Source organism: Phytophthora parasitica (assembly GCF_000247585.1).
Source record: "Phytophthora parasitica INRA-310 unplaced genomic scaffold supercont2.2, whole genome shotgun sequence".
In the NCBI taxonomy this organism is placed as follows: domain Eukaryota; phylum Oomycota; class Peronosporomycetes; order Peronosporales; family Peronosporaceae; genus Phytophthora; species Phytophthora nicotianae.
The window spans coordinates 1915717-1936165 of record NW_008648988.1 but is presented as its reverse complement, the minus strand read 5'-3'; the positions used below and the strand labels follow the sequence as shown (position 1 = coordinate 1936165).

The 20449-nt window shown below is 50.1% G+C and overlaps 11 protein-coding genes across 15 annotated transcripts; 7 read left to right on the top strand and 4 right to left on the bottom strand.

Moving 5' to 3' along the window:
• Positions 1–205: 205 nt before the first annotated feature.
• Positions 206–2941, top strand: PPTG_02653 (hypothetical protein; the record flags this gene model as incomplete). The annotated part of the gene is made up of 1 exon (XM_008893856.1): positions 206–2941. One exon carries the CDS (start codon positions 206–208, stop codon positions 2939–2941), a length of 2736 nt encoding a protein of 911 aa, XP_008892104.1.
• Positions 2926–5683, bottom strand: PPTG_02652. 2 transcript variants are annotated; one of them, XM_008893855.1, is made up of 2 exons: positions 5519–5683; positions 2926–5438 (listed from the first exon to the last, which is right to left on the bottom strand). In XM_008893855.1, exons 1-2 carry the CDS (start codon positions 5635–5637, stop codon positions 3053–3055), a joined length of 2505 nt encoding a protein of 834 aa, XP_008892103.1. In that variant the 5' UTR covers positions 5638–5683; the 3' UTR covers positions 2926–3052. The 2 variants fall into 2 exon arrangements, with proteins under 2 accessions (XP_008892103.1, XP_008892102.1); XM_008893854.1 differs by having other exon boundaries at positions 2926–5441; positions 5519–5675.
• Positions 5684–5940: 257 nt separating this feature from the next.
• PPTG_02651 lies at positions 5941–7654 on the top strand. 2 transcript variants are annotated; one of them, XM_008893853.1, is made up of 7 exons: positions 5941–6072; positions 6154–6236; positions 6304–6353; positions 6416–6487; positions 6584–6679; positions 6759–6858; positions 6936–7654. In XM_008893853.1, the coding sequence occupies exons 1-7, from the start codon at positions 6008–6010 to the stop codon at positions 6977–6979; spliced, it is 510 nt and encodes a 169-aa protein (XP_008892101.1). In that variant the 5' UTR covers positions 5941–6007; the 3' UTR covers positions 6980–7654. The 2 variants fall into 2 exon arrangements, with proteins under 2 accessions (XP_008892101.1, XP_008892100.1); XM_008893852.1 differs by having other exon boundaries at positions 6759–7654.
• PPTG_02650 (hypothetical protein) lies at positions 6491–7881 on the bottom strand. Its single transcript, XM_008893851.1, has 3 exons — positions 7645–7881; positions 7421–7569; positions 6491–7339 (listed from the first exon to the last, which is right to left on the bottom strand). The coding sequence occupies exons 1-3, from the start codon at positions 7813–7815 to the stop codon at positions 7156–7158; spliced, it is 504 nt and encodes a 167-aa protein (XP_008892099.1). The 5' UTR covers positions 7816–7881; the 3' UTR covers positions 6491–7155.
• Positions 7882–7952: 71 nt separating this feature from the next.
• Positions 7953–9490, top strand: PPTG_02649. 2 transcript variants are annotated; one of them, XM_008893850.1, is made up of 4 exons: positions 7953–8040; positions 8107–8210; positions 8298–8578; positions 8645–9490. In XM_008893850.1, exons 3-4 carry the CDS (start codon positions 8517–8519, stop codon positions 9369–9371), a joined length of 789 nt encoding a protein of 262 aa, XP_008892098.1. In that variant the 5' UTR covers positions 7953–8040; positions 8107–8210; positions 8298–8516; the 3' UTR covers positions 9372–9490. The 2 variants fall into 2 exon arrangements, with proteins under 2 accessions (XP_008892098.1, XP_008892097.1); XM_008893849.1 differs by having other exon boundaries at positions 8107–8578.
• On the bottom strand, positions 8739–10825 carry PPTG_02648. 2 transcript variants are annotated; one of them, XM_008893847.1, is made up of 5 exons: positions 10609–10825; positions 10114–10533; positions 9993–10045; positions 9846–9932; positions 8739–9763 (listed from the first exon to the last, which is right to left on the bottom strand). In XM_008893847.1, exons 1-5 carry the CDS (start codon positions 10777–10779, stop codon positions 9514–9516), a joined length of 981 nt encoding a protein of 326 aa, XP_008892095.1. In that variant the 5' UTR covers positions 10780–10825; the 3' UTR covers positions 8739–9513. The 2 variants fall into 2 exon arrangements, with proteins under 2 accessions (XP_008892095.1, XP_008892096.1); XM_008893848.1 differs by lacking the exon at positions 10609–10825 and having other exon boundaries at positions 10114–10598.
• Positions 10826–10971: 146 nt separating this feature from the next.
• On the top strand, positions 10972–13939 carry PPTG_02647 (hypothetical protein). Its single transcript, XM_008893846.1, has one exon. The coding sequence runs from the start codon at positions 11059–11061 to the stop codon at positions 13816–13818; it is 2760 nt and encodes a 919-aa protein (XP_008892094.1). The 5' UTR covers positions 10972–11058; the 3' UTR covers positions 13819–13939.
• Positions 13818–14429, bottom strand: PPTG_02646 (hypothetical protein). The gene is made up of 2 exons (XM_008893845.1): positions 14190–14429; positions 13818–14103 (listed from the first exon to the last, which is right to left on the bottom strand). Exons 1-2 carry the CDS (start codon positions 14397–14399, stop codon positions 13975–13977), a joined length of 339 nt encoding a protein of 112 aa, XP_008892093.1. The 5' UTR covers positions 14400–14429; the 3' UTR covers positions 13818–13974.
• Positions 14430–14796: 367 nt separating this feature from the next.
• PPTG_02645 (hypothetical protein) lies at positions 14797–17328 on the top strand (the record flags this gene model as incomplete). Its single annotated transcript, XM_008893844.1, has 4 exons — positions 14797–15945; positions 16026–16089; positions 16188–16213; positions 16288–17328. The coding sequence occupies 4 exons, from the start codon at positions 14797–14799 to the stop codon at positions 17326–17328; spliced, it is 2280 nt and encodes a 759-aa protein (XP_008892092.1).
• Positions 17329–17696: 368 nt separating this feature from the next.
• PPTG_02644 (CMGC/CDKL protein kinase) lies at positions 17697–19463 on the top strand (the record flags this gene model as incomplete). Its single annotated transcript, XM_008893843.1, has 1 exon — positions 17697–19463. One exon carries the CDS (start codon positions 17697–17699, stop codon positions 19461–19463), a length of 1767 nt encoding a protein of 588 aa, XP_008892091.1.
• Positions 19464–20021: 558 nt separating this feature from the next.
• Positions 20022–20413, top strand: PPTG_02643 (hypothetical protein; the record flags this gene model as incomplete). Its single annotated transcript, XM_008893842.1, has 2 exons — positions 20022–20265; positions 20388–20413. The coding sequence occupies 2 exons, from the start codon at positions 20022–20024 to the stop codon at positions 20411–20413; spliced, it is 270 nt and encodes an 89-aa protein (XP_008892090.1).
• Positions 20414–20449: the final 36 nt, after the last annotated feature.

Below are 20449 nucleotides of genomic sequence, written 5' to 3'. Positions count from 1 at the left end.
TCCAGCATGCTCGTGCCCTATTTGAGTGGACACCAAGAACAGAAAGGTGCGTTCATTGCATCTAGGTCACTCACTATAAATACGAGGAGGCATGATATCCGAAAATGGCAAGGCGTTTTGAACATGAAGGCGCTATACTTGGGAGGAAACGACAAGCCGAGCTCAGCGACAGCAGCAATCCGGAAACACTGTGTGTCCTGCGACGATGAGCGGCAGGGGTCAAGATGAGCAGCCGACTGGGCCAGAAACATCGTCATCTGATGCAAAGCTGCTTGGAGATGACGCAGCATTGGAGGCTACGTCGCTGGAGGCACTCGAAAGCGACTTCGAAGAAGTGCTAGCAGAGCTGGAAGGTGATAAAAGCTTGGAGCGATTTCGTCTCGAATACGAGAAACTGCACCGAGCGTTGAAGAAGTCTAATGGGCAGGAAAAGAAGCTCATTAAGAAATGTCGTGAGTTAAATGCTGAGATCATCAACAATGCTGCCAAGGTACAGACAGCTCTCAAGCTCTCGCAGGAGGATCAGGCCAGTATCGCATCATTGAAGAAAGAGATGGAGAAGGCGTGGAAAATGGTGGATGCGTCCCACGAGAAAGAACTTCGTGCCAAGGAGACGATTCAGCAGCTCAAGGATGAAATTGTCAATCTTGGTCGCCTCGTGGAGCAAGGGACTGGACTAAGCGCTGGACAGGAAAGTATGTTGAAGGAGGTTATGCGTGCCAAGGAGGAACTGATGCGGGCCAATGAGGAGCACGAAGTCAACGCTAAGAAGGACCACGAAAGGATCCAAGAGCTGCATCGTCGTCTGGCTGATATGGACACCCTTACTGCTACGCAAAAGAGTGATATTCAAACTCTAAAGGACCAGCTCGCGATGAAAGCTGCAGAACAAGAGCGGGAGATCCGACGCAAGGAACGACTGGATAAAGAGATCAAAGACGTAAAGAGTAAGTTGGAGAAGAAGACAACAGAGCAAGCTCAAGGCGCGACGGAGCTTACCCGCCTACAGACTCAAGTTGGAGCGCTTGAGAAGCAGCTCGCGGAGGCTCGTGGTACGATGGACAAATATGTCCGCGACTATGAGACGCTATTCGGACGTACCCAGAAGCTCACAGATCTGCTTAACGAGCAAAACGATAAGACCATGCAGCTTGAAGTGGAGCGACGCAACCTGGAGAACGAGCTCAAGACCCGACACGATGAAATCCACCGCGTGAAGCTCGAGAAGGGAACTGTGGAACGCAAACTGGACAAGGAGAAGCGGCTGTTGCAACAGCTTGAGCAGAAACTTGAGGGCGAACACACAGCCAAGATCGTGCTGCAAACTCAGATCAAGAGCATGCAACACGACCTTGATCAGGACAAGATCAATGAGGACCATGCACGTACAGAGTTGGAGGCGTTGGAGCGAGAGAAAGCCATGCAAATCAAGCAGACTTTGAAGGCAGAAGGCAAGGTTCGTCGTGCACAGGATGAGATCAAGACCAACGAGCGCGTAGCCAAGAACTTGGAGCAAGAGTTGGCTGGATTCAAGCTCGAAGCAGCGAAGCAGCGTAAGCTTATTTACCAACTGGAAAAGGAACGGGAGAAGTATGGCATGGAAGCAGCAGAACAGCGTAAACTGTTCTTGCAATCTGAAGAAGAGGGAAAGCTGAAGGAAATGCGAAACCACGACTTGCAGAAGAAGGTCCACGAAGGAGAGACCAAGTTGAAGCAGCAACAACAGCTTTACGAGGCTGTACGCAGTGAGCGTAACCTGTACAGCAAGAACCTCATCGAATCGCAAGATGAGATCGCCGAGATGAAGCGCAAGTTTAAGATCTTGACTCATCAGATCGAGCAGCTCAAAGAAGAAGTTGCAGCCAAAGATGTTGCGTTAGTCAAGGAGCACTTTGATCACCAGAAGGTGGAGAAGCAAAAGGAACAACACAAGAGCGAACTTGCTCGCTTACGAGCTCTCCTGGCGGCAAACGAAGAAACGATCAACAACCAGGACGCAGAGGTGCGCAAGCTCAGTACTCTCATTCGGCGTATGGACGATGAGGCTCTGGAACAGCGTAAAGAGTACGACCAGGTTATCAATGAGCGCGACATTCTAGGCACCCAGCTTATCCGACGCAACGACGAGCTTGCACTTCTGTACGAGAAGCTCAAGATTCAGCAGTCCACACTAAGCAAAGGAGAAGCTCAGTACCAAGAGCGACTGCAGGATATTCGCGTGCTGAAGTTGAAAGTGACAGACCTGAAGCGCGAGCTGTATATTGCCAAGCACCAAGTGGGTCAAGCTGATGAATTGAAGCGTGAAGTGTATCATCTTCAACGTGAACTGCTCCAGGAAAAAACGAAGGTAAAGGCTTTATCGGAGGAACTAGAGAACCCCATGAATGTTCATCGATGGCGCAAACTCGAAGGAAGTGACCCAGCAACATACGAGTTGTTGCAGAAGATTCAGACTCTTCAAAAGCGACTTATTCAAAAGACTGAGGAGGTCGTTGAGAAGGAACTCGTGAACCAAGAGAAGGAGAAACTTTATCAGGAGTTGAAGGCGATTCTAGCCCGACAACCAGGCCCTGAAGTTGCAGAACAGTTGAGCTGGTACCAACAGGTCGTTCGAGAAAAGGAGAAGCAGCTTAAGAGTTTGCTTAGTGAGCAGAATATGTTCCAAGCCAAGGAGCATGAGCTCAAGTTCGAGATTGAGCGTCTAGCGCGCGAGCTACATGAATTCAAGCGCAAATACTACAAGAAAAAGCTCGAGGCCAAGATGAAAGACAAACAACCTGTCATCCTAGCCTCGAGGAACCAGCAGCAGACTCAATTACCAAACATCCCGAGTAATAACAGCAGTAAAGCTAGTCGACCGAGTCCTGCTGAGCAACAACGACAACTAGCAATCGCAGCAGCAAACCGCTTTGTAGGCGGTGGTTTTAGTCTCAACCAATAGTTTATATATATTACGTTCTTCAGTAGTAGTAAATACTCAAAAGACTCCAGTACTACTGTGAATGATTGTAGTATTATGGTCTCGAAGTTAGTTTATGGTCTTCTCACCAATCTACAGCTCATCTTTTCCATCGACAACAGGCTCATCAGCTTCCTCAGTAGCCTCAGCCTGCGCCTCCGACTCATCCAAGTCCTCTGCTTCTTCCTCCTCATCTACTTCCTGCTCCTCTTCCGGGACCTCAATTTCGGGCTCCAATTCCAAGCTGTCGATACCCATGCTGCTCTTCATAATGCGGTGCACGCGCGTCGAGAACTGGGTGGTATCCGTCATATCGAAGCCCGAGTTGATAAGAGCCGTATCGTAGAGCAACCATGCAAGGTCCTTGGTCTCCTCCTTTTCAGGATCGCTCACCATCAGCTCATTCAACTTAGAGACGATCGGGTGACGAGGGTTCAACTCGAGGATTGCAGATCCAGTGCCGTACATGGGGGAGTTCTTATCACCATTGCCAAAAGTCTGCGCCTTCATAATGCGCTGCATGTTGGCTGAGTAACCCCACTGGGACGTCACCATAACCGCAGGCGAGTCCACAACACGCTGCGACATGGTCACACGAGAAATCTTGTCGCCGTAGAGCGTCTTGAGAGCGGTCGTGAGAGCCACGTACTTGTCCGCGTAAAGCTGCTCACGCTTCTGCGTGAGCGACTCGTCCTCGTCACCGAACTTAATGCCTTCCTTTGTAATGGACACCAGTTTCTTGCCATCGAACTCCGAAATGTGCGACACCATGTACTCGTCCAGAGCATCAACGAAATACAGCACCTCAAGGCCCTTGGCACGCATCTTCTCCATGAACGGGGACTTCTCGCATGCATCAGCGTTCTCGGCAGCGATGTAGTAAATCGAGTCCTGCCAGTCTTTCATGCGGTCCACGTACTGCTCCAGTGAAGTCCACTTACCGTCACTCTCGCTCGTCACGAAACGCAACAGCTTCACCAGCTTGGCACGGTTAGCAGCGTCGTCCATCACGCCAAGCTTGATGTTCTTGCCAAACTCCTCCCAAAACTTGTTGTAGGCGGCGTTGCCATCCTCTTCTTCCTCTTCTTCTTCTTTCTCAGCATCTCCTTCAGTCTCCTTCTTATCGTTAGACTCATCGGCCGAGGTGTCCACTACCTCGTCATCCTCTTCGTCTTCCTCATCGTCGTCTTCATCCTTCTCAGCCAACTTACGCAGCATTTCTAGAACCTTGCGCACAAGCTTCTTGCGGATAACACGCAAGATCTTGTTCTCCTGCAGCGTTTCACGTGACACGTTGATTGGCAGGTCATCTGAGTCCACAACGCCAGCGATAAAGTTCAAATAGCGCGGCAAGAAATCGTCAAAGTCGTCCGTGATGAGAACCTTGCGGACATAAAGCTTGATGTCGGCCTTTTTGTTCTCGAAACGAGTGTACAGATCACGAGGAGCCTGACCAGGTACGTATAAGATCGACTTGAACTCAATCTCACCCTCAGCCTGGAAGTGGATCCACGTCAGCGGGTCTGTAATGTCAGTCTTCTGTAGCGAGTGGTAGAAACTCTCGTACTCCTCGTCACTGATTTCGTCCTTGGAGCGCGTCCAGATGGCCTTCACCTCGTTCACACGTTCCCACTTCCAAACAGTACGGGTCTCGGCGCGGGTCTTCGGAGTCTTAACATCCTCTTCTTCCACAGCCTCAAGTTCTTCATCTTCCTCACTGGGTTTCTCTTCGTCCGTCTCCTCTTCAACGACCTCCTCGACATCTGCAGGCTCCTCCTCGACTTCGTATGTCTCGGTGGACGTTGTGTTCACGTAAATAGGGAACGTGATGAACTCGCTGTAGTGGCCAACGAGGTTCTTGAGTTTGTCCTGGTCTTGGAACTCGGTAGCGTCGGGCTTGAGGAACAGCGTGATCTCCGTACCACGACCGAGGGTGTCACCGCGCGGATCTTTCGTGATCGTAAACGACGCGTTGGCGTCCGACTCCCAGATGTACTGGTCGTCGTTGTTGTTCTTGCTCACGACACGCACACGGTCGGCCACGAGGTAGACGGAGTAGAAACCGACTCCGAATTGACCGATGAGGCTGCTGTCGTCTGCTCCGGCCTGCATGGCTTCGACGAAGTTGGCCGTGCCCGACTTGGCCACCGTACCCAGGTTGTTGACGAGATCGTCCTTGGTCATACCCACGCCCGTGTCTCGGATTGTAAGTGTGCCAGCGTCCTTGTCAAAGCTGATGCGGATCTCCAGGTCGCGTAGCTTGCCTAGAAGCTCATTGTTAGACAACGCTAGGAAGCGGATCTTGTCTAGTGCATCGGAGGCGTTGGAGATGAGCTCGCGTAGGAAAATCTCCTTGGTGCGGTAAAGTGAGTTGATTAGGATGTCCATGAGACGCGAGACCTCGGCCTGGAACGCGAACGTCTCACCGCCGGTCAACGGTTCATCATTTAGATCATCCACCAGCAGACTCGGCGTGCTTCTTCTGTCAGTGCACCGTGCAACATCAAGATATTAGTCAATGGGAGTGGTAAGAGAGACTAAAGTGATGGAATGACGCACCCCAGCACTTCATCCGAGCCCGTGGACACCTCGGCGCGGGCGCTGTTCGAGGACAGCGCACTGTAGCACAAGGCCACGGCCATGAGCAGCAGCAGCAGCGAGCGGCGGCCTCCCTTCATCGCTGGCGGTTCAATCGATTTCAGACTGGGATCTGGCGAGCAAATGTGATAATGAGCTGCGGTATCCGATTTGATGCGGTCGGTCGTCTGCGACTCGTCGGTCGGTCGGACGGGTTAAAATGCGATCTTTCCATAGATTGAAAATACTAGGATTTAGCTATTTCACGAATATTTAAACATAAAATGCTATAAATTAGTCCAACCGTCCACGTGGTCCACGTAGGTGAGCTTCTAGAACTCCTGAAAAAGAAGATATGTCGAATCCAGATCGACTTACCCAGGTAAATACACGTGATTGGTCCAAAACCTCGCATATAACCGCACCTGTAACTGCCGAAAGTTGCGCTCATACTCAGACTGGACGACGACGATGAGGGAGTCGGCGGCTCTCGTGGTGGTGGCCTTGCTCCCTGCAGCGTTTGGATGGACCGACAGGTGTGGTCGTTGCATATTGAGTAACGGTTGTCGAAATTTTCTGCGACGCTAAATTATTGTCTATGCTGCTGCTGGACCCAGGTGGGACCACTCCAAGCGCTTCAACGCCGCTGGGCATGCACAGCTCGACTGCGATGGCGAGAGCCGGCCTGCGTCATGCTGCAGTGAGTCGCAGCTATTCACTGCTCTCTATTTTATTGATCCGAGGTGCTGAGTTCTTTTGAACTGCAGTCTGCAGGTCGATCGTGTTTGAGATAGAAACGCAGCTGAACAACACACAGGTCTTTGTCTTGCTAGTTACCGAAGTTAACAAGACAGCAATGCTAAACTGTGATTCATACAGAATGACCACGACATGGACGTCGTCTTCCGTATCAGCGAGGAGAAGAAGCAGATTAAGTACTCACGCAGTGAGGTTCGTTTGTTGATATCATCAATGCATTATTTATCGTAGTTATTTGATCTCACTTGACTCATACTACGTCATGGCTACTTGTTGCATCCATGACAGGCTCGCATCCTGGAGGTTCTAGATGATGTTTGCAAGCAGGTCCCGTTGGAGCTACCGGACAGCAACCACAAGGCCAAGCGAATGCTGAGTGCAGCGGTATGTGCTCTTGCGTTGCTGGTGACTTTATTTCTTTTTTCCAGTTTCTATTAGAGACGCTGATGATTCATCACTACAGTGTAGCGACTTTGTCGGAGAGTACGAGGACGAGCTGACGCGTACCTTCTTCGACGACTTTACTCCTGCCAAGGACCGGATGTGTGGTCGCACGTTGCAAGGTATGTTAACGATACCCACTGCACGTCGACGGCATTCGAGCAACAATGTTCTAATTGCTGCATCTCCATTTCCGTAGTCTGCCCTCAACCCGACAAGACAGCCAAGCACGAAGATCTCTAATGGTGCGATGATATGCTTGCTGAAATCGCACTAAATTAGACTGAACAACAACAAGGGCAAGATGTTTGCAACTCTGTGCTACAGTATGCCATTAGTGAGAGCATAATGGTAGAAGGCAGTGTCTCGTTCACACCATTACTTCTATCACACTTTGTTGCTACCCTCGAGTGATCCTTTCAGCGCAGCGTGTCCTGGGCCGAATCTTCGTCACCATCTTCGCCCCAGCAAGCAGGTTTGCCTTTCCGCCATCGCTCTTCCAGCTTTTCCATTGTGCACTCGAATACAGGCTTGTGGATCTTGCGGTTCACAATGTTGTGCTGCTCGCATAGCCATATCGAGAACGTCGTGCGCGACTCCACACTACAAAACACCGAAATCAGTGCCACCAAATCACACAAAATTAAGCAACACAACGATATAAAAGTATTCTCTGTAGCTCACCGTGGCGGAGACTTGGCAATCTCCTTTTGGAAATCTTCGGCGCAATGCACGCACGGGTACATGAGCGCTAGAGCCTCCACGAACGTCTTAGCCTTTGCTTGGTACTCGGGTGACGGCTTATCCGGGTAGTAAATGCCCATCGAATGCAGCTGTAGGCACATAGCCCATCAAGTGTTAGATTATTGTAAGCCCCTAGAGTATAATTGTAAGAAATGTGCACGCACCAGCCCCCAAGTGGATTTACCCAGTTCCTGACGATCGAGTGGGCAGTCGGTGGCTGGCTTGGGCTGTGCAGCAGTCTTTTTGGTCTTCTTGCCCATGGAGCTCTTGAAGAAGCCCATCTTGTCGGCGCACGCCGGCTCCACGCAGTTCGGGTCGCTCATGGATGACACCATAGCCTATCAACTAGAGCTCCACTATTGCAATGAGGACCTTGACATTGACCAGCAAATTAAGTTGCGTGATGATTTTATGTTGCTGAAGCGTTTCTTGAAAAGCAACATAATTTTCCACTTCAACTTCATAAACAGCTCACGTCGCTTCACTTTCCTTCACAAAATGGTGCGATCACCGACACGTTCCCCGTCCAAGTCCCCGCAGAACAGAGCGTTCGACAGCTTGCACGTGATAGATATAATCCGTAATCCGAGTTAATGACACTCTATTGACATTCGCTGGTGTTGCAGCCTCAACTCGAACGTGACGACGGTCAACTCGCGGGAAGGCACTCAGCTTGCTGAAGCTACCCCCCCAATTGGATTTTCCACAACGGATCGATGCTCCCGAGAGTGTACGTTGCTGTAAACATGTCAGAATTTATAGCAACGTGTTGAGGTGATAAAGCTCAAAAGCCGCCGTATATCTTAAACGGTGCCAGATCAAAACACCCGAGAGAGATTTCCCGCAGACAAGAGAAGAACGTATTCAGAAGACGGTGTTCTCACCGCATGCAACCGCACTACGCAAGCTGAAGACACAAATCCGCTCGTCATTTGACAATGGAGCACAGATAGAGGCCAAGCTTAGCTGCTGTTCCTCGCAGAAGCTGAAGGACCGGAGAAAAGCAGTGTCGTCCAAGCTTATCAAGGAGTATTCCATGCTGGCAGAATCTAGCAAGCGTGCTGGTCGGCACGATGCCGAATGCACAGCCTACTTGTGGTAAGTCTACGCTTACCACTGGATCCAATTACTTTTTATTGTTGCCTGACAGTTCCTCTATCTCAGTCTAGGAATCCTTCACGACAACGTCGAAGACTACTCCAAGGCCATTGACTGCTACCTACTCGTGCTTTCCATTAGCGAGAGTACGCAGAACAAGTTGTTCATGGGGTTGGCTGCTAACTGTATTGGTGTCAATTACCAGCTACTATCCTCCTCCTCGAAAGACTACCGTTACAGCGGGAAATTTGTGGATCCGCAGAGTCGTAACCTGCAAAACGCACTAGTTTATCATCAGAAGCATCTGGAGGTTGCGGATGATGCAGGCAAGTTCGTGGCTCATTTGAATCTGGGACTTACACTCGGCTCCCTTGACCGTCCAAACGAAGCTGCTCACTACTACCAGGAGGCTCTTCGTTTGGCTATCCAGTTGAACAGTGCGTACGGTCAGAGTCTTGCCGTAGGCAACCTGGGGCTGCTGGCTAGCCGTCAAAATGATCTAGACACAGCTGTTGCATGCATGAATCAGCATCTACAGCTCATCCAGTCAGTCAATGATCGCCCAGCGGAGACATTCGCGTGGATTCAGCTCGGTCACCTCGCTAGCCGGCGAGCAGAATTCGAGAAAGCGGAGCGGGCCTTCGACCAGGCTCACCGGCTAGCTCAGGAACTTGGAGATGCCGGCACAGTCAAACAGTGCAGCTGCTACTTAGGAGTCGCTCGAGCACGTCTTCAAATGCAAAATTATGTCTGCCAGCTCACCACCTCGTTACTTCCAACAACAACGAACTGAGGACGTAGTCCGCTTTAAGACAAATGTCCGTGTGAGGATATTCCCAGGTGATATACTTTCCATTTCTTCTGCCGTTTGTGCCTGCTGTTGTGACTATTCGATTGCCGGTCTGACGTGATATTCTCACAAGTTCAAGACAACGCTAATCCTTCATCTCGATCATTTTGATGACACCGTCGCGGTTCGAGTTCTTATCGCTTGAGGCCTTGTCACCTACATATGCCAGCACGTTTTTGTTGGGGTGCCAGCTTAAGTACTGTACGTTGTTCTGGAGCTGCAACTTAACTGCCTTCTCGCCGCTTTCTACGTCCATCACGACCAAGTTGGGGTCATCCATGCCAATTGCTATATATTTGCCGTCGTGGCTGAAGCGCACGGATCTGATGCTTGATCTGCGAAATTTTACAAACAGATTCGTGAGCCACATCGACTTACCAGCGTCATACGCGTGAACCCCACATAACAAGTACGTACGTCGTCACCACAAACGTTTTAACGCAGTAGAGCTCCTCTAAGTCCCAGATGCTCACCAAAGAGTCTACACCTCCCAATGCAAGGTATCTGAATGGATAAAAACACAACGTTAACACCAGCTTTAGTGAAAAATCGCTGCACCCTTACCTTCCTGACGGGTGGAAGTCCAAGCATACACAACTTCCTGCATGAGCCATAACCTGCTCAAACCGCAGTCTACTGTCAGAAATTGACAAAGATATCGCACTGCATATGCTGTGAATCTCACCTTGTGCGCACTTTCCAGGTTGGGGTTGCCCTTCTTCTCCGTGACTATACGCATGATCTCGAAAGTACCGAATCCGGCCGCATGGCCTGCGGCTACGAAGAGGAAGCCGGTCCTGCTGAACTGCATCTCGTAGGACTCAAAGGGGTTCACCACACGCCGCACCACGCGCGCCTTGCGTGTGTCGATGAGCGTAATGCAATCCAAGTTGCCCACCACGACGTACTTGGCATCATGACTGTAGGCGATGTTAACAGCGTCACCGGGCAATGAGACGCTGTTGACGATGCGGCCGGTCTTGGTGTCCCAGAAGCGCACCGTCTTGTCGGAGCCCGTGCTGGCCAAGCGGTGCGGTGTTGTAGGGTCCCAGGCAAGAGACAAAATCGAGTCCGAGTGTCCACGCAGTTCCATAAGCTCCCGCTCCTGACAGACAGTATAAAGCGAGCAAACACATTAGCAATTTACTAAAGAATCGCAGGCCAGGGTTGTGGTGCGTACGGTAGTGGGGTCCCAGATGCGGATGCTGCGGTCGTTGGACCCTGAGGCCAGCATAGAGCCATCACAATTGAAGCCCAATGCGTACACCTTGCGCGAGTGGCCATCCAGCTCTGGAAGTTGCACATACGCGGCCGCTTTGCTGCGCGGGATGCTATCGCCGCGCAGAGACATCTTGATCGTTGTGTTTTGGTAAATGAGGTGGAAGTGGTGTGGCACGTCATATTTCACGGTATCAAATATCGCAAGTTTTTTTATATTCTATACGAATAAAGAAGCATCGTAGTATGAAAGTCACTTGAAATATTTTAAAAATAGTTTTTAACCGATACTACAAATTCAAGATTTCATGAGCTTTGATAGTCGCGCTCTATAACAAGCTAATAACAACGTCAAACGTTGTCGCCACTCCGTCATTTCCAACCCACCGAGCTAAGTGCTGGCGTGCCGCCAATGACTCGAGGCAAAGGCGGAGACGTGCCCATCTTGGAAGCTGACCGTCTTGGACGCACGTCCTCTGTCTCAGTGGATGTTCATGGCGGACAATTCGATGCGGCCTCTAGCCCTCCACACAGACGCAACGTCATGCTACGAGACGCCGCGACTGGCTATTCAGACCGCCTGATGCATGCATACAAACAGAAGGACCGCATTCTAGCTACGGCTGAAGGGCGTGAGGAGGAACTGCATGCCTACAGCCAAGCGTCTGGCAAGTGGCGCTTCTACCGCACATTGTGCCAAGTGCGCTTCGGTTACCTTTCGTTTCTGGTGGTCATGATGGTGCTCATGTTCTCGTTCACGCTGCTGATGGAGATTTTCTTCGCCATTTTCCTTCCCAGCGCTAAATATGATGAGTACTATACAGTGCGAGCCGTGATCTCTTTGATTCTACTTCCGGTGGTGCTGTTCTTCCTGTCCTACGCTTTCGAAGAGGCCTCGAGACTCTTTGTGGACGCACTCAACAAGTCGGACGGCTCGCTGCCAAACTTTCGCCTGGCACTGGCTGTTGTGATTCACTATCTTCGTCATCGAACGGAATTAGTGGAGCCAGAAGGAGCGGACGATCAACCTATTGAAGAGACCGACACGCAAGGAATTGGCGAGCTGCGGAGAAGTCTTACGAGTATAATTCCTGGTGGACTTCTACGGGCGAGGGGATCGTTGCTACTTACTGCAAAAAATGATCCGTTCTTAGACGATGATAAAGAGGAAGAGGACGAGGCCTGGGAGCGCAAGAAAGCGGCCGAGGAGAAGCAAAAGGATGTGTTGGAAGCGCGCGCTGCGGGGATAGGTGAAGGCGTACCAAAAAGAACTGCTAAAGACCGATGGAAACGTATTCAGGCCGCTGTGAAAACCACTCTTCTTATCAAGAAGGTGCAGGACGAAGGTCCAGCTATCGATTTGTCTACTTTTGTCGTTGTGGACATTGTGTGTCCTGTGGTCTTCGAGGTTTTGACGGCGGCTTCAATGGTGATCAAGTTCATGGCAACTTGGTCAATGTCGGACGCGTTCTTGGCCTACGTACAGATGGGCTTCTGGTGTGTCGGAGGGTATTTGATGCTTTGGATGATAGCGCACTTTTGGAGTAGCCGTAATGGAAAAATGCGCGTTATTGTAAGCAATTATCGTCGTCGTAGACGCATCATGCGGCGAGCAGTCAGTGCTCTTGAACGGAAAAAGCGTGCCGAGCACCTTTGGCTGTTGGATGTTGGTTTTCGCTTTGTTCATCACGTCGGAGTCGCGTTACACCCTACGCGTTGGATCTGTTTCAGTAAGTCAAAGAAGGACAAGAAGAGGCGAGGCAAGACACCTACTGATGAGATCACTATTCCCATTGCGTCAGCTTGTGGCCCCGATCAAGCATCGACTACGTCTACAGCCACTGGTGTAGAAGCCGGCGCCGATACAGGAAGATCCCACGCTACGTCAGTGTATGCCTCACGCCTCCAGCACATGCGAGAATTCCGAGCGTGGGCACATGCACGCAATCCATGGCACAACTTGTCGTTAAACGTCCGTGCTGTGATTTTGCTGGTGCTAGTGATTGGATCTGCTTTGCTATCGTTGGAGTCATTCTTTATCGGCTGGCCAGTTATGGGTATATGCTTGATTGCCTTGAGCTCCGTCGTACAAAGGCGATTCCCTCAGATTTTCGGTCGTGCATTTCGAAAGTTCATTTCGGCTTTCGTGGTCGTATCGCTCATTTTCTTCTCATCATCGTTTATCATCGGCACTTTTGTATCGGGTGGCGCTTTCAAGCTGGGAACGTTTGATAATTCTACTGCGCTTGTATCAAGCGAGCTCAACACTACCCACGGGATATCTGCTTCAATTACCATGAACGGAAAAGTGATCAACTTCGATGATACGTCCGAGTACGCCGCTTGTAGCATCAGCTACCGAGGGCTGTCGGTGCTGGATTTGGCGTTGATAGCAGACGCCGCGTATGGCACAACTACAGACATCCAGAAGTCTGCGCTTGAAAATCGATTCAACGGAACGGAGCTAGATGACTGGAAGTATGTGGCACGCAACAACGAAAGCACAGATGGCCAAACCTGGATGGAGATCTACTTTCCAACAGTGAACATGACGGTCATCTCGGTGCGTGGTACAGCATCTGCAACTGATGCTCTCGAGGATATGCACTTTTGGTTCGGAATATGCATCATGCAGGCCATGAATGTCTTTATCCCGTTCTTAAAGCAGCTGCCTCGCCCGTTCGTGGTGAGATTGTTGTCCATGCGTCTTATCGCTAGCGTGATGCCGTCACCTGTGTATACAGACGTGCTGAATCACGCTATAGATACACGTTCTCGTGTAGGGAATAACCTTGTGATCACTGGACACAGTCTGGGTGGAGCCATTGCTGCCATGATTGGGGCCAAGACCAAAACGAGCGCTGTTTCCTTCTCAGGGCCTGGGCTACTGTACTCATTGGGACGCTTCGATATCACCGCTCAAGACGTCCGTGACTACGTATTAACTATGAAACCCAGAAAGGATATTGTACCTCAGGTGGACGAGCTCGGGGGGTTAGTTCAGGAGATTCGCTGCAAGAAATCGTCTCCCATGGGCTGCCACAGCACGAGCACCCATCTGTGCGAGCTGTATTTTTCCTGCGGCGATCCAAGGCAGCGCAACTGGTCTACAAACCAGCAGTGCATCGCATACAATGCGCTTCCATCAGATGACGATGACGACGAAGAGTAGTTGTCGAGTGCAAATGAAGCATTGTGGTTAAGATTGAATGTAAATGTTGAATATAAAACACGACTAATGAAATAGGGCATGACCCACGTTCATCTGGCTGTGCTCCACTCGTTCAGCTCGAATGGGTATTTGCGCATTTGCGTTTGAAGCGTCAACTTAACCGTTGCCAGCTGCAGAGACGCGAGGCACGTCGTGGTGTTCGGTAAGGCTTCCGAGGTGCTGGTTAAGCTCTTCGATGCGCTCTCTGTAGGTCTTAGACGCCAGCTTTTCAATCTCCTCTTGTTCCTGAATGCAAACAGCACAATACAACGTTAGCACTACTATGATATCGAAAGAATCTACGAGACTGGACAACACCAAAACACACACACCCTCTTCTTCTGGTGCTCAGCGTGTCGACGTTGGGCAGGAGTCATGTCGTCCACCTCCACGTCGTCGCTCTTTTCATGCTCATGGTTCTGTTCCTCTTCTTCCTCGCGGTGCTTGGATGTCTGTTTCTTATGCTTCTTATGCTTCTTGGATGCAACCTTGAGCTTACTGCCGTTCTTTAGTTTGAGTTTGCCTCGCTTTACGTTCTCCATTACGAAAATAAGAAAGTGGTGTGGCAAACGAGGAAAAGAATTTCTAAATGAGTTTCTAAAGTTTTGAAATGTCTGGCATTCAGACGAAAAACCCCATTAAAATTTTAATGGTTTTTTTGTCTGAATGCCATCCCGGCCAATGGTTTATTTGGGTTATTCGGAACCCAACTTAAAATAGTCCATTTTTGGGTCGTAATAATATATTCTTGGATGGCATCCAGACGAAAAAAAAACCATTAAAATTTTAATGGCTTTTTTTCGTCTGAATGCCATCCAACGGTTCGATTTATACAAATCGCTGGATAATAACATACTATACATTCTGTATACACAATTATGTGGCCAACATTAATTTGGCTCCAGCTACAGTCATTTTCCCACAACAAAAAAAAAAAAAATGGAGGCGGACGACACCGCAGTGTACGATGCGACTGATGCGCCAACACAAGCGGCTGATGTATCTGTACGCCCTAGGGAATTTAAGGCGTGGCCGGAGGACTTCGACATCGAGGTGTATCGTACTCTGAAGCGTGGAAAAGAACGCAAGGCTTATTTAATGAGCTTTGGCACGAAGCACGGCCTCCAGCTACCACAGACCACCACAACACCAAGCACCCACCAACCGCGACAATCGCCAAAGAAGAACCCTGGCAGAAAGAAAACGAAAGTGGAGAAGAAGCTAGTGCCGCAGAATTTTGCCTGGCCCAAGGGTATGAACCAAAGGGAGTTTTTAGCCCAGAAGCCGGGCAAAGAGCGCATGTCCTACCTGGCCAGGTACATCAGAAAAAATGGCGTTGAGCTGAAAGAAACCCCAGCCCGACCACGTGTGCCTATCGGTCGTCAACCGGAGCAACGGGCTCATCCTCGCTGCGGATGCTTCAGCTCCGAGGCGTGCGCGTCTTGCAGTAGATGCATGGAGCGTCACTGTGTTTGCGGGTTGACTGGACGTCGCCATCGTGCGTTATGTCTGGAGTCTCGAGCTTGTAATTGCAATTTGGCAGACCTTGCAGCACGCTGCAAGCTCTGTCATGGATGTCGGCAGCCACATGGTTTCAGTCATTGTCGCTGTGTCCTGCACCAGCGGCTTTTGTGGATCAAGAGACACCCGGAACTTGGAATGGAGCTAACGGAAGAAGAGGAGGAGAAAGTGTGCAAGTGTTTCATGCTCGCGCATCGGCATGGAGGAGCTGCTGCTACGAAGGCAAAGGAGGCGAAAGCATTGAAAGAAACCGAGCGCGTGCGACGGATAAAAAGAGCTGCAGGGTATCCATCGAGTGACAACATTTATCGCAGCAACAAAGTCGCTACTTTTCTTGGTGATGAAGGACTGGAAAGCGACTTGGACGATGGCGTGGAAGATGGACCAGGCTCAGCAGTGCTTCCACCCAGCACTGATAGCGTCATCCCACGGACGATGACCAGGAGGATGCTTGATCCTGAATACAATCCGGCGTCATACCATCCTGTGTTTCGGTCGGAAGGGTGCTCGCTGCTTGAAACTACTGAACCTAGAGGTGGGCGGATCACCCGGAGGGAGAATGCTGCGGTAAGTTCATTAAGGATGCTTGCTGATGGCGACCCCCATGTCATAAAAAACTGACAGTATTGCATGATGTTTTGCAACAGTTTATAAGTGATGCTATGCGAGATGAAATTTGCCGTGGGCTGGATAATTATGCGTTCGAACTAGGTGAGTTTCGTTTGCTATTGCATCTTTTGATACCATGGATCGAAAAACGCTTGCGTTCTGACTGTCTTGGCGTTACGTCTCGTGTTGCTGTTGCTCAGATCGAAACGCTGCGATGCCATCAGACGTAAGTGTACAGGACACATTAAGCTTGTGTGCGGAGTATCTGTGTGATGAACTTTATTTTGTTGCGTGTAACAGGATCTGGTGGAGTTTTTGGTGTATATGGCAAGCATCAAATCAGCAAACGTTGGGGAACTTATCGGAACATTTGAAGATTCAGCTGCTGTTGCGGCCAGCATCGTCATAGAGGAGTATATGGGGCAGCTTATCGAAGATACTGCTGTTCAGCAACGAGCATTATGCCCCCCAACGAAAGCAAGCGTACAAGCACTCACTCGAGAACTGCTAGTGGGCTTCAACTGGCAGCTCTTTGAGCAGCAACAACCTTTTTCTCCGACTGATCCCACGGACAGATTTTCCTCGTTGAAAGAAAAAGAAGCAACGATGAAAGACACCGTAGCAACGTTGGTTCTGCGAGAGTTCGTGTCAACGCAGCCAAAAAGCTTCGACGTGTATACCGATGGCGGAGATGTGTCCAACTGGATTCGAAATGCCGTTGTTATCCCCTCCGTCGTGTTGACCGACCCTAGTGGGTCTCGATCAAGTTCCGGCATGGTTGATATTACTGAAGACCACTCAAGTGGAACATCAAGAAGTCCAAACGAAGTGCATCAGCGTGATACAGCAGAAACAACGTCCACGATCCCGCAGATTCGACTTTCAGTCAAGGCGAATCGCATGCATGGGAATCCTGAGTACAAATTGCAATTTGCAGCAACGCTTGAGGACGGACATCACATTGAAACCTCGGCTGGTGGATTAGACAGCAAGATTAAAGCGAAGACGATGATTTCTCGACTTTCAATGGCCTTAGAACGCCAGGAGCGTCGCAGTAAGGGAACATTAGAGGGCCCAGCGGAAGAACCTGGCCCCCCACCAACTCCCCGGCCTTTACCACCGCAGGACCCCAATGACCCCTACGTCAGTATGTTTGAGCACGTGTGGGAGCATTTTAACGACTGTACTCGGCAGAAGTGGGAGGTATCCATGGACAAATATTTGAGGACTAAGGTGCCAGGGTGGAAGGGGAAGGCTTCTGAGCAAGTAGCTGCAATGAAGCGTGCGAGCACTGAATCACCGCCGAGGAAGCAAAAGAAGCAGAAAGCTTTTACTCAGTAGAGCCGAGGATGAGGTTGTGAACTAGATGATGATCGTTCTGGACATGATCAAGGAAACCACGGGAACACGTCAGCCTGCTGTAAGACCTAGGAACGTGCCACAAATGATGTCCTGAGTGCAGGTTTACCACAGTTATGGACTTCAATGGAGTGAATTGGGCTCGATTTAAACCTGGCCAGTCCAGGTTTAAACGATGATTTGGTATTGAAGTTCGAGCAGAGAAAGCTGATGCTAAAACGGACCACACCGTCCTTCGTTTTATTTTTGATGAGGAAGGCGGATGTTCTAAAAACGATGCTGCTGATTGACAGTAGTGCTAGGAATCGTACCTTGTTTAGCCTTTCGTTTGGTCGCTGACGAAAGGAGGTATGAACAAGTACGAAGTACTCGGTGTGATCGGAGAGGGAGCTTATGGTGTAGTTCTCAAGTGCCATAACAAAGAGACAAATGAGACGGTGGCAATTAAGAAGTTCAAGGAGAACGAGGATGATGATCCCATGGTGCGCAAGACAACACTGCGCGAAGTGAAGATGCTGCGCTTCTTGAAACATGGAAACATCGTTGCACTGAAGGAGGCTTTTCGCCGGAAAGGTCGATTGTACCTTGTATTCGAGTATGTGGAGAAGAATCTGCTGGAAGTGTTAGAAGACAGGCCCAATGGCGTTGACAGCGAACTCGTTCGCTCGTACATCTTTCAATTGTGTTGCGCAATTCATTACTGCCACACAAACAATGTTATACATCGCGACATCAAACCAGAGAACTTGCTCGTGAACACATCGAACGGTGAACATTCTCTTCGTTTATGCGACTTTGGCTTTGCACGATCGCTGTCTAGCAACGGTAACCCATGTGACTTGACCGAGTACGTCGCCACGCGATGGTACCGTGCTCCGGAATTACTACTCGGGGACACCAAGTACTCTAGATCTGTGGATATCTGGGCAATTGGGTGCATTATGGGTGAGCTCATTGAGGGCCAACCAATGTTTCCAGGAGAAAGTGAAATCGATCAGCTGTACTTGATTCAGAAAATGCTCGGGCCACTACAGAAACGACACATGGAGCTGTTTGCAACGAATCCTCGTTTCTCTGGATTAAAGATTCCGGAAGTGAAAGCTCCTGAGACTTTGTATCGACGATACTGTGGTCGCGTATCGAAGAAGGCGATTAATTTTCTAGAGGGTGTGATTCGGCTGTGTCCTGAGGATCGACTTACAAGTGAGGAGTGTCTAAAACACCCGTACTTCGAAGGGCTTTCGTGTTCCGCTTCTGTGGATGGAAACTCAACGAGCTGCTCAACAGCCACAAGTGCAGCTCCAGAAGTCAAGCCTTTGCAATTCAATATGAGCGAGAAGCAGCACTCAGGAGGACCCACGGCAGCGGACAATGACTGCACTTCGCGTTGGTCATCCGAGTCTTTTGAAACTTCAAGGAGTAAGTGCTGGATGTCAAGTCGCGGAGTATCTAAGGCAGAGGAAAAGAACCCGACGCTCTCAAAAGAAAAGCGTCGGTCAGGAAGCAGACGCAGTCGAAAGGAAGAGAAGGGTGGGAATGGCCATTCAACAAGCAACAGCAGTTTGAAAAAGTTGAACGACTCTGTAGAGGATATTTCAAGTTTTGCAGTTACTGCGTCGTGGCAACCAAGCGAATGTGCAGCACCAAAAGATGACGATGGAGGGGCTACAAGTTCTTTAAGTGGGCGTCGCAAAAACCGCAAAAAAGGTAGTAATCACCTTCCGAAGCATTCTAGTGGTGGAGGCGGCAAAAAGAAGACATGGCATAGCAGCGACTCTGCATCTTCGACAAATATGGGACTACATTCAGGAGTCGGCATCGCAACAGTTCGGCCAGTGTCACGACAGGTTCTGCTTTCGCAGCAAACTTTACCGCGTTATCTGCCTCATTTGAGTGGTATCCATGACAACGTCGGTGATTTGTCAAGCTCGGTAGTGATGTCTTCTATTTCGTGTGGCTACGGTGCGGCAAAAAGTATAGGAGACGATGAAGAAGAGAGCGGGCTGGCTAGTGTCTACAACTTTCCAGTGTATTCGCGCTCCACATATTCGAAAAAACAGTCCAAGAAACTCCGTGAGCGCACGTTAGACGCCCAGGAATTGATGGAGTTCAACTGAGCAATACTTCAGTACTTGTCATGTTGCTATAGAAATCATGTCGAAGCAGTTTGTATTTTTGTCAATCAAACTTTCTCAGAATCAGTGATCCATGTTGGTTCTTCGTCCAGGAAGCTTGGGTCGGCAGCGCTCCAGTGGTTGCCAAGAGCTAGCCACGTAAACTTAGCGCTGAACGTCGAGTGTCTTGTCAACATTTGCCTTCAACCTGTAACATCGTTCCGGCGGGAAGTTCCAGAGCATATCCATGCAGCCAACAGAATTCCATTTGTGCACCGCAGCTCCGAACTTGTAGATTAATTCCTTTGCGAATCTCTAAAGGGCATGTGCAAACCTCTGGCGACGTTGTTGTGCTTTGAGGAGCTTTGAAAAAGCTTCCATCGTGCACAGCCCAAGCGTTTGCAGTGGGTAATTATCACAAGTCACAGATTCATCGTCGTCTTTTTATGACCGTTTCTGTCAAGTCAACAACACTTTATGAGCATCCGAGGATCATCGGGTCATTTTCGAATTGGTTAAGTTGCGCACAAGTGTCTGTCACCTTCACCTGTCTGCCCCTCTATGATGCCGTCTGGTTGCCTGGAAGCCGAGCGCAAGGGCAGCCCCGTCCCCGCGCGTGAGCTCGCGTTCGTGCTGCACAAGAGCAAGCGCAACGTGGAGAGGCTAGAGCGTCTGGAGCAGCTACTACTCCAAGACCCCGTCTTCAACCACGAAAAGATGAACTACCTCACGCGCGGCGAGCAATACAAGCGCGCGCTGCAGATGTCGGCTCGTGTGGAGATCCTGGCGCGCCGCAATCGCTTGAGTGAGGAGGACACGGAGCAGCTTCGTCTCATCTTTCAAGGCATCACGAGCTGCTCGGCGGCGACAACTCTGCATACGCTCATGTTCATTAAGAACCTGGGACTGCTCTTCACGGACGAACAGCAGACGCGCTGGATGGAGATGGCTAAGCAGTGGCGCATGGTTGGCTGCTATGCCCAGACCGA

What these genes read in the sequence shown, in the direction of transcription:
- PPTG_02652 (XM_008893854.1), bottom strand. Translation starts at nt 5,637, where the DNA reads ATGAAGGGAGGCCGCCGCTCGCTGCTGCTGCTGCTCATGGCCGTGGCC. An exon ending in GGCTCGGATGAAGTGCTGGG is followed by an intron (nt 5,442 to 5,518) that starts GTGCGTCATTCC and finishes GTGCACTGACAG; the next exon opens with AAGAAGCACGCCGAGTCTGC.
- PPTG_02651 (XM_008893852.1), top strand. Translation starts at nt 6,008, where the DNA reads ATGAGGGAGTCGGCGGCTCTCGTGGTGGTGGCCTTGCTCCCTGCAGCG. An exon ending in GCGTTTGGATGGACCGACAG is followed by an intron (nt 6,073 to 6,153) that starts GTGTGGTCGTTG and finishes TGCTGGACCCAG; the next exon opens with GTGGGACCACTCCAAGCGCT. An exon ending in AGCGAATGCTGAGTGCAGCG is followed by an intron (nt 6,680 to 6,758) that starts GTATGTGCTCTT and finishes TCATCACTACAG; the next exon opens with TGTAGCGACTTTGTCGGAGA.
- PPTG_02650 (XM_008893851.1), bottom strand. Translation starts at nt 7,815, where the DNA reads ATGGTGTCATCCATGAGCGACCCGAACTGCGTGGAGCCGGCGTGCGCC. An exon ending in GTAAATCCACTTGGGGGCTG is followed by an intron (nt 7,570 to 7,644) that starts GTGCGTGCACAT and finishes ATGTGCCTACAG; the next exon opens with CTGCATTCGATGGGCATTTA. An exon ending in ATTGCCAAGTCTCCGCCACG is followed by an intron (nt 7,340 to 7,420) that starts GTGAGCTACAGA and finishes GGTGTTTTGTAG; the next exon opens with TGTGGAGTCGCGCACGACGT.
- PPTG_02649 (XM_008893850.1), top strand. Translation starts at nt 8,517, where the DNA reads ATGCTGGCAGAATCTAGCAAGCGTGCTGGTCGGCACGATGCCGAATGC. An exon ending in GAATGCACAGCCTACTTGTG is followed by an intron (nt 8,579 to 8,644) that starts GTAAGTCTACGC and finishes CCTCTATCTCAG; the next exon opens with TCTAGGAATCCTTCACGACA.
- PPTG_02648 (XM_008893847.1), bottom strand. Translation starts at nt 10,779, where the DNA reads ATGTCTCTGCGCGGCGATAGCATCCCGCGCAGCAAAGCGGCCGCGTAT. An exon ending in GCATCTGGGACCCCACTACC is followed by an intron (nt 10,534 to 10,608) that starts GTACGCACCACA and finishes ACTGTCTGTCAG; the next exon opens with GAGCGGGAGCTTATGGAACT. An exon ending in GACTTCCACCCGTCAGGAAG is followed by an intron (nt 9,933 to 9,992) that starts GTAAGGGTGCAG and finishes TTATCCATTCAG; the next exon opens with ATACCTTGCATTGGGAGGTG.
- PPTG_02647 (XM_008893846.1), top strand. Translation starts at nt 11,059, where the DNA reads ATGACTCGAGGCAAAGGCGGAGACGTGCCCATCTTGGAAGCTGACCGT.
- PPTG_02646 (XM_008893845.1), bottom strand. Translation starts at nt 14,399, where the DNA reads ATGGAGAACGTAAAGCGAGGCAAACTCAAACTAAAGAACGGCAGTAAG. An exon ending in CTGAGCACCAGAAGAAGAGG is followed by an intron (nt 14,104 to 14,189) that starts GTGTGTGTGTTT and finishes GTTTGCATTCAG; the next exon opens with GAACAAGAGGAGATTGAAAA.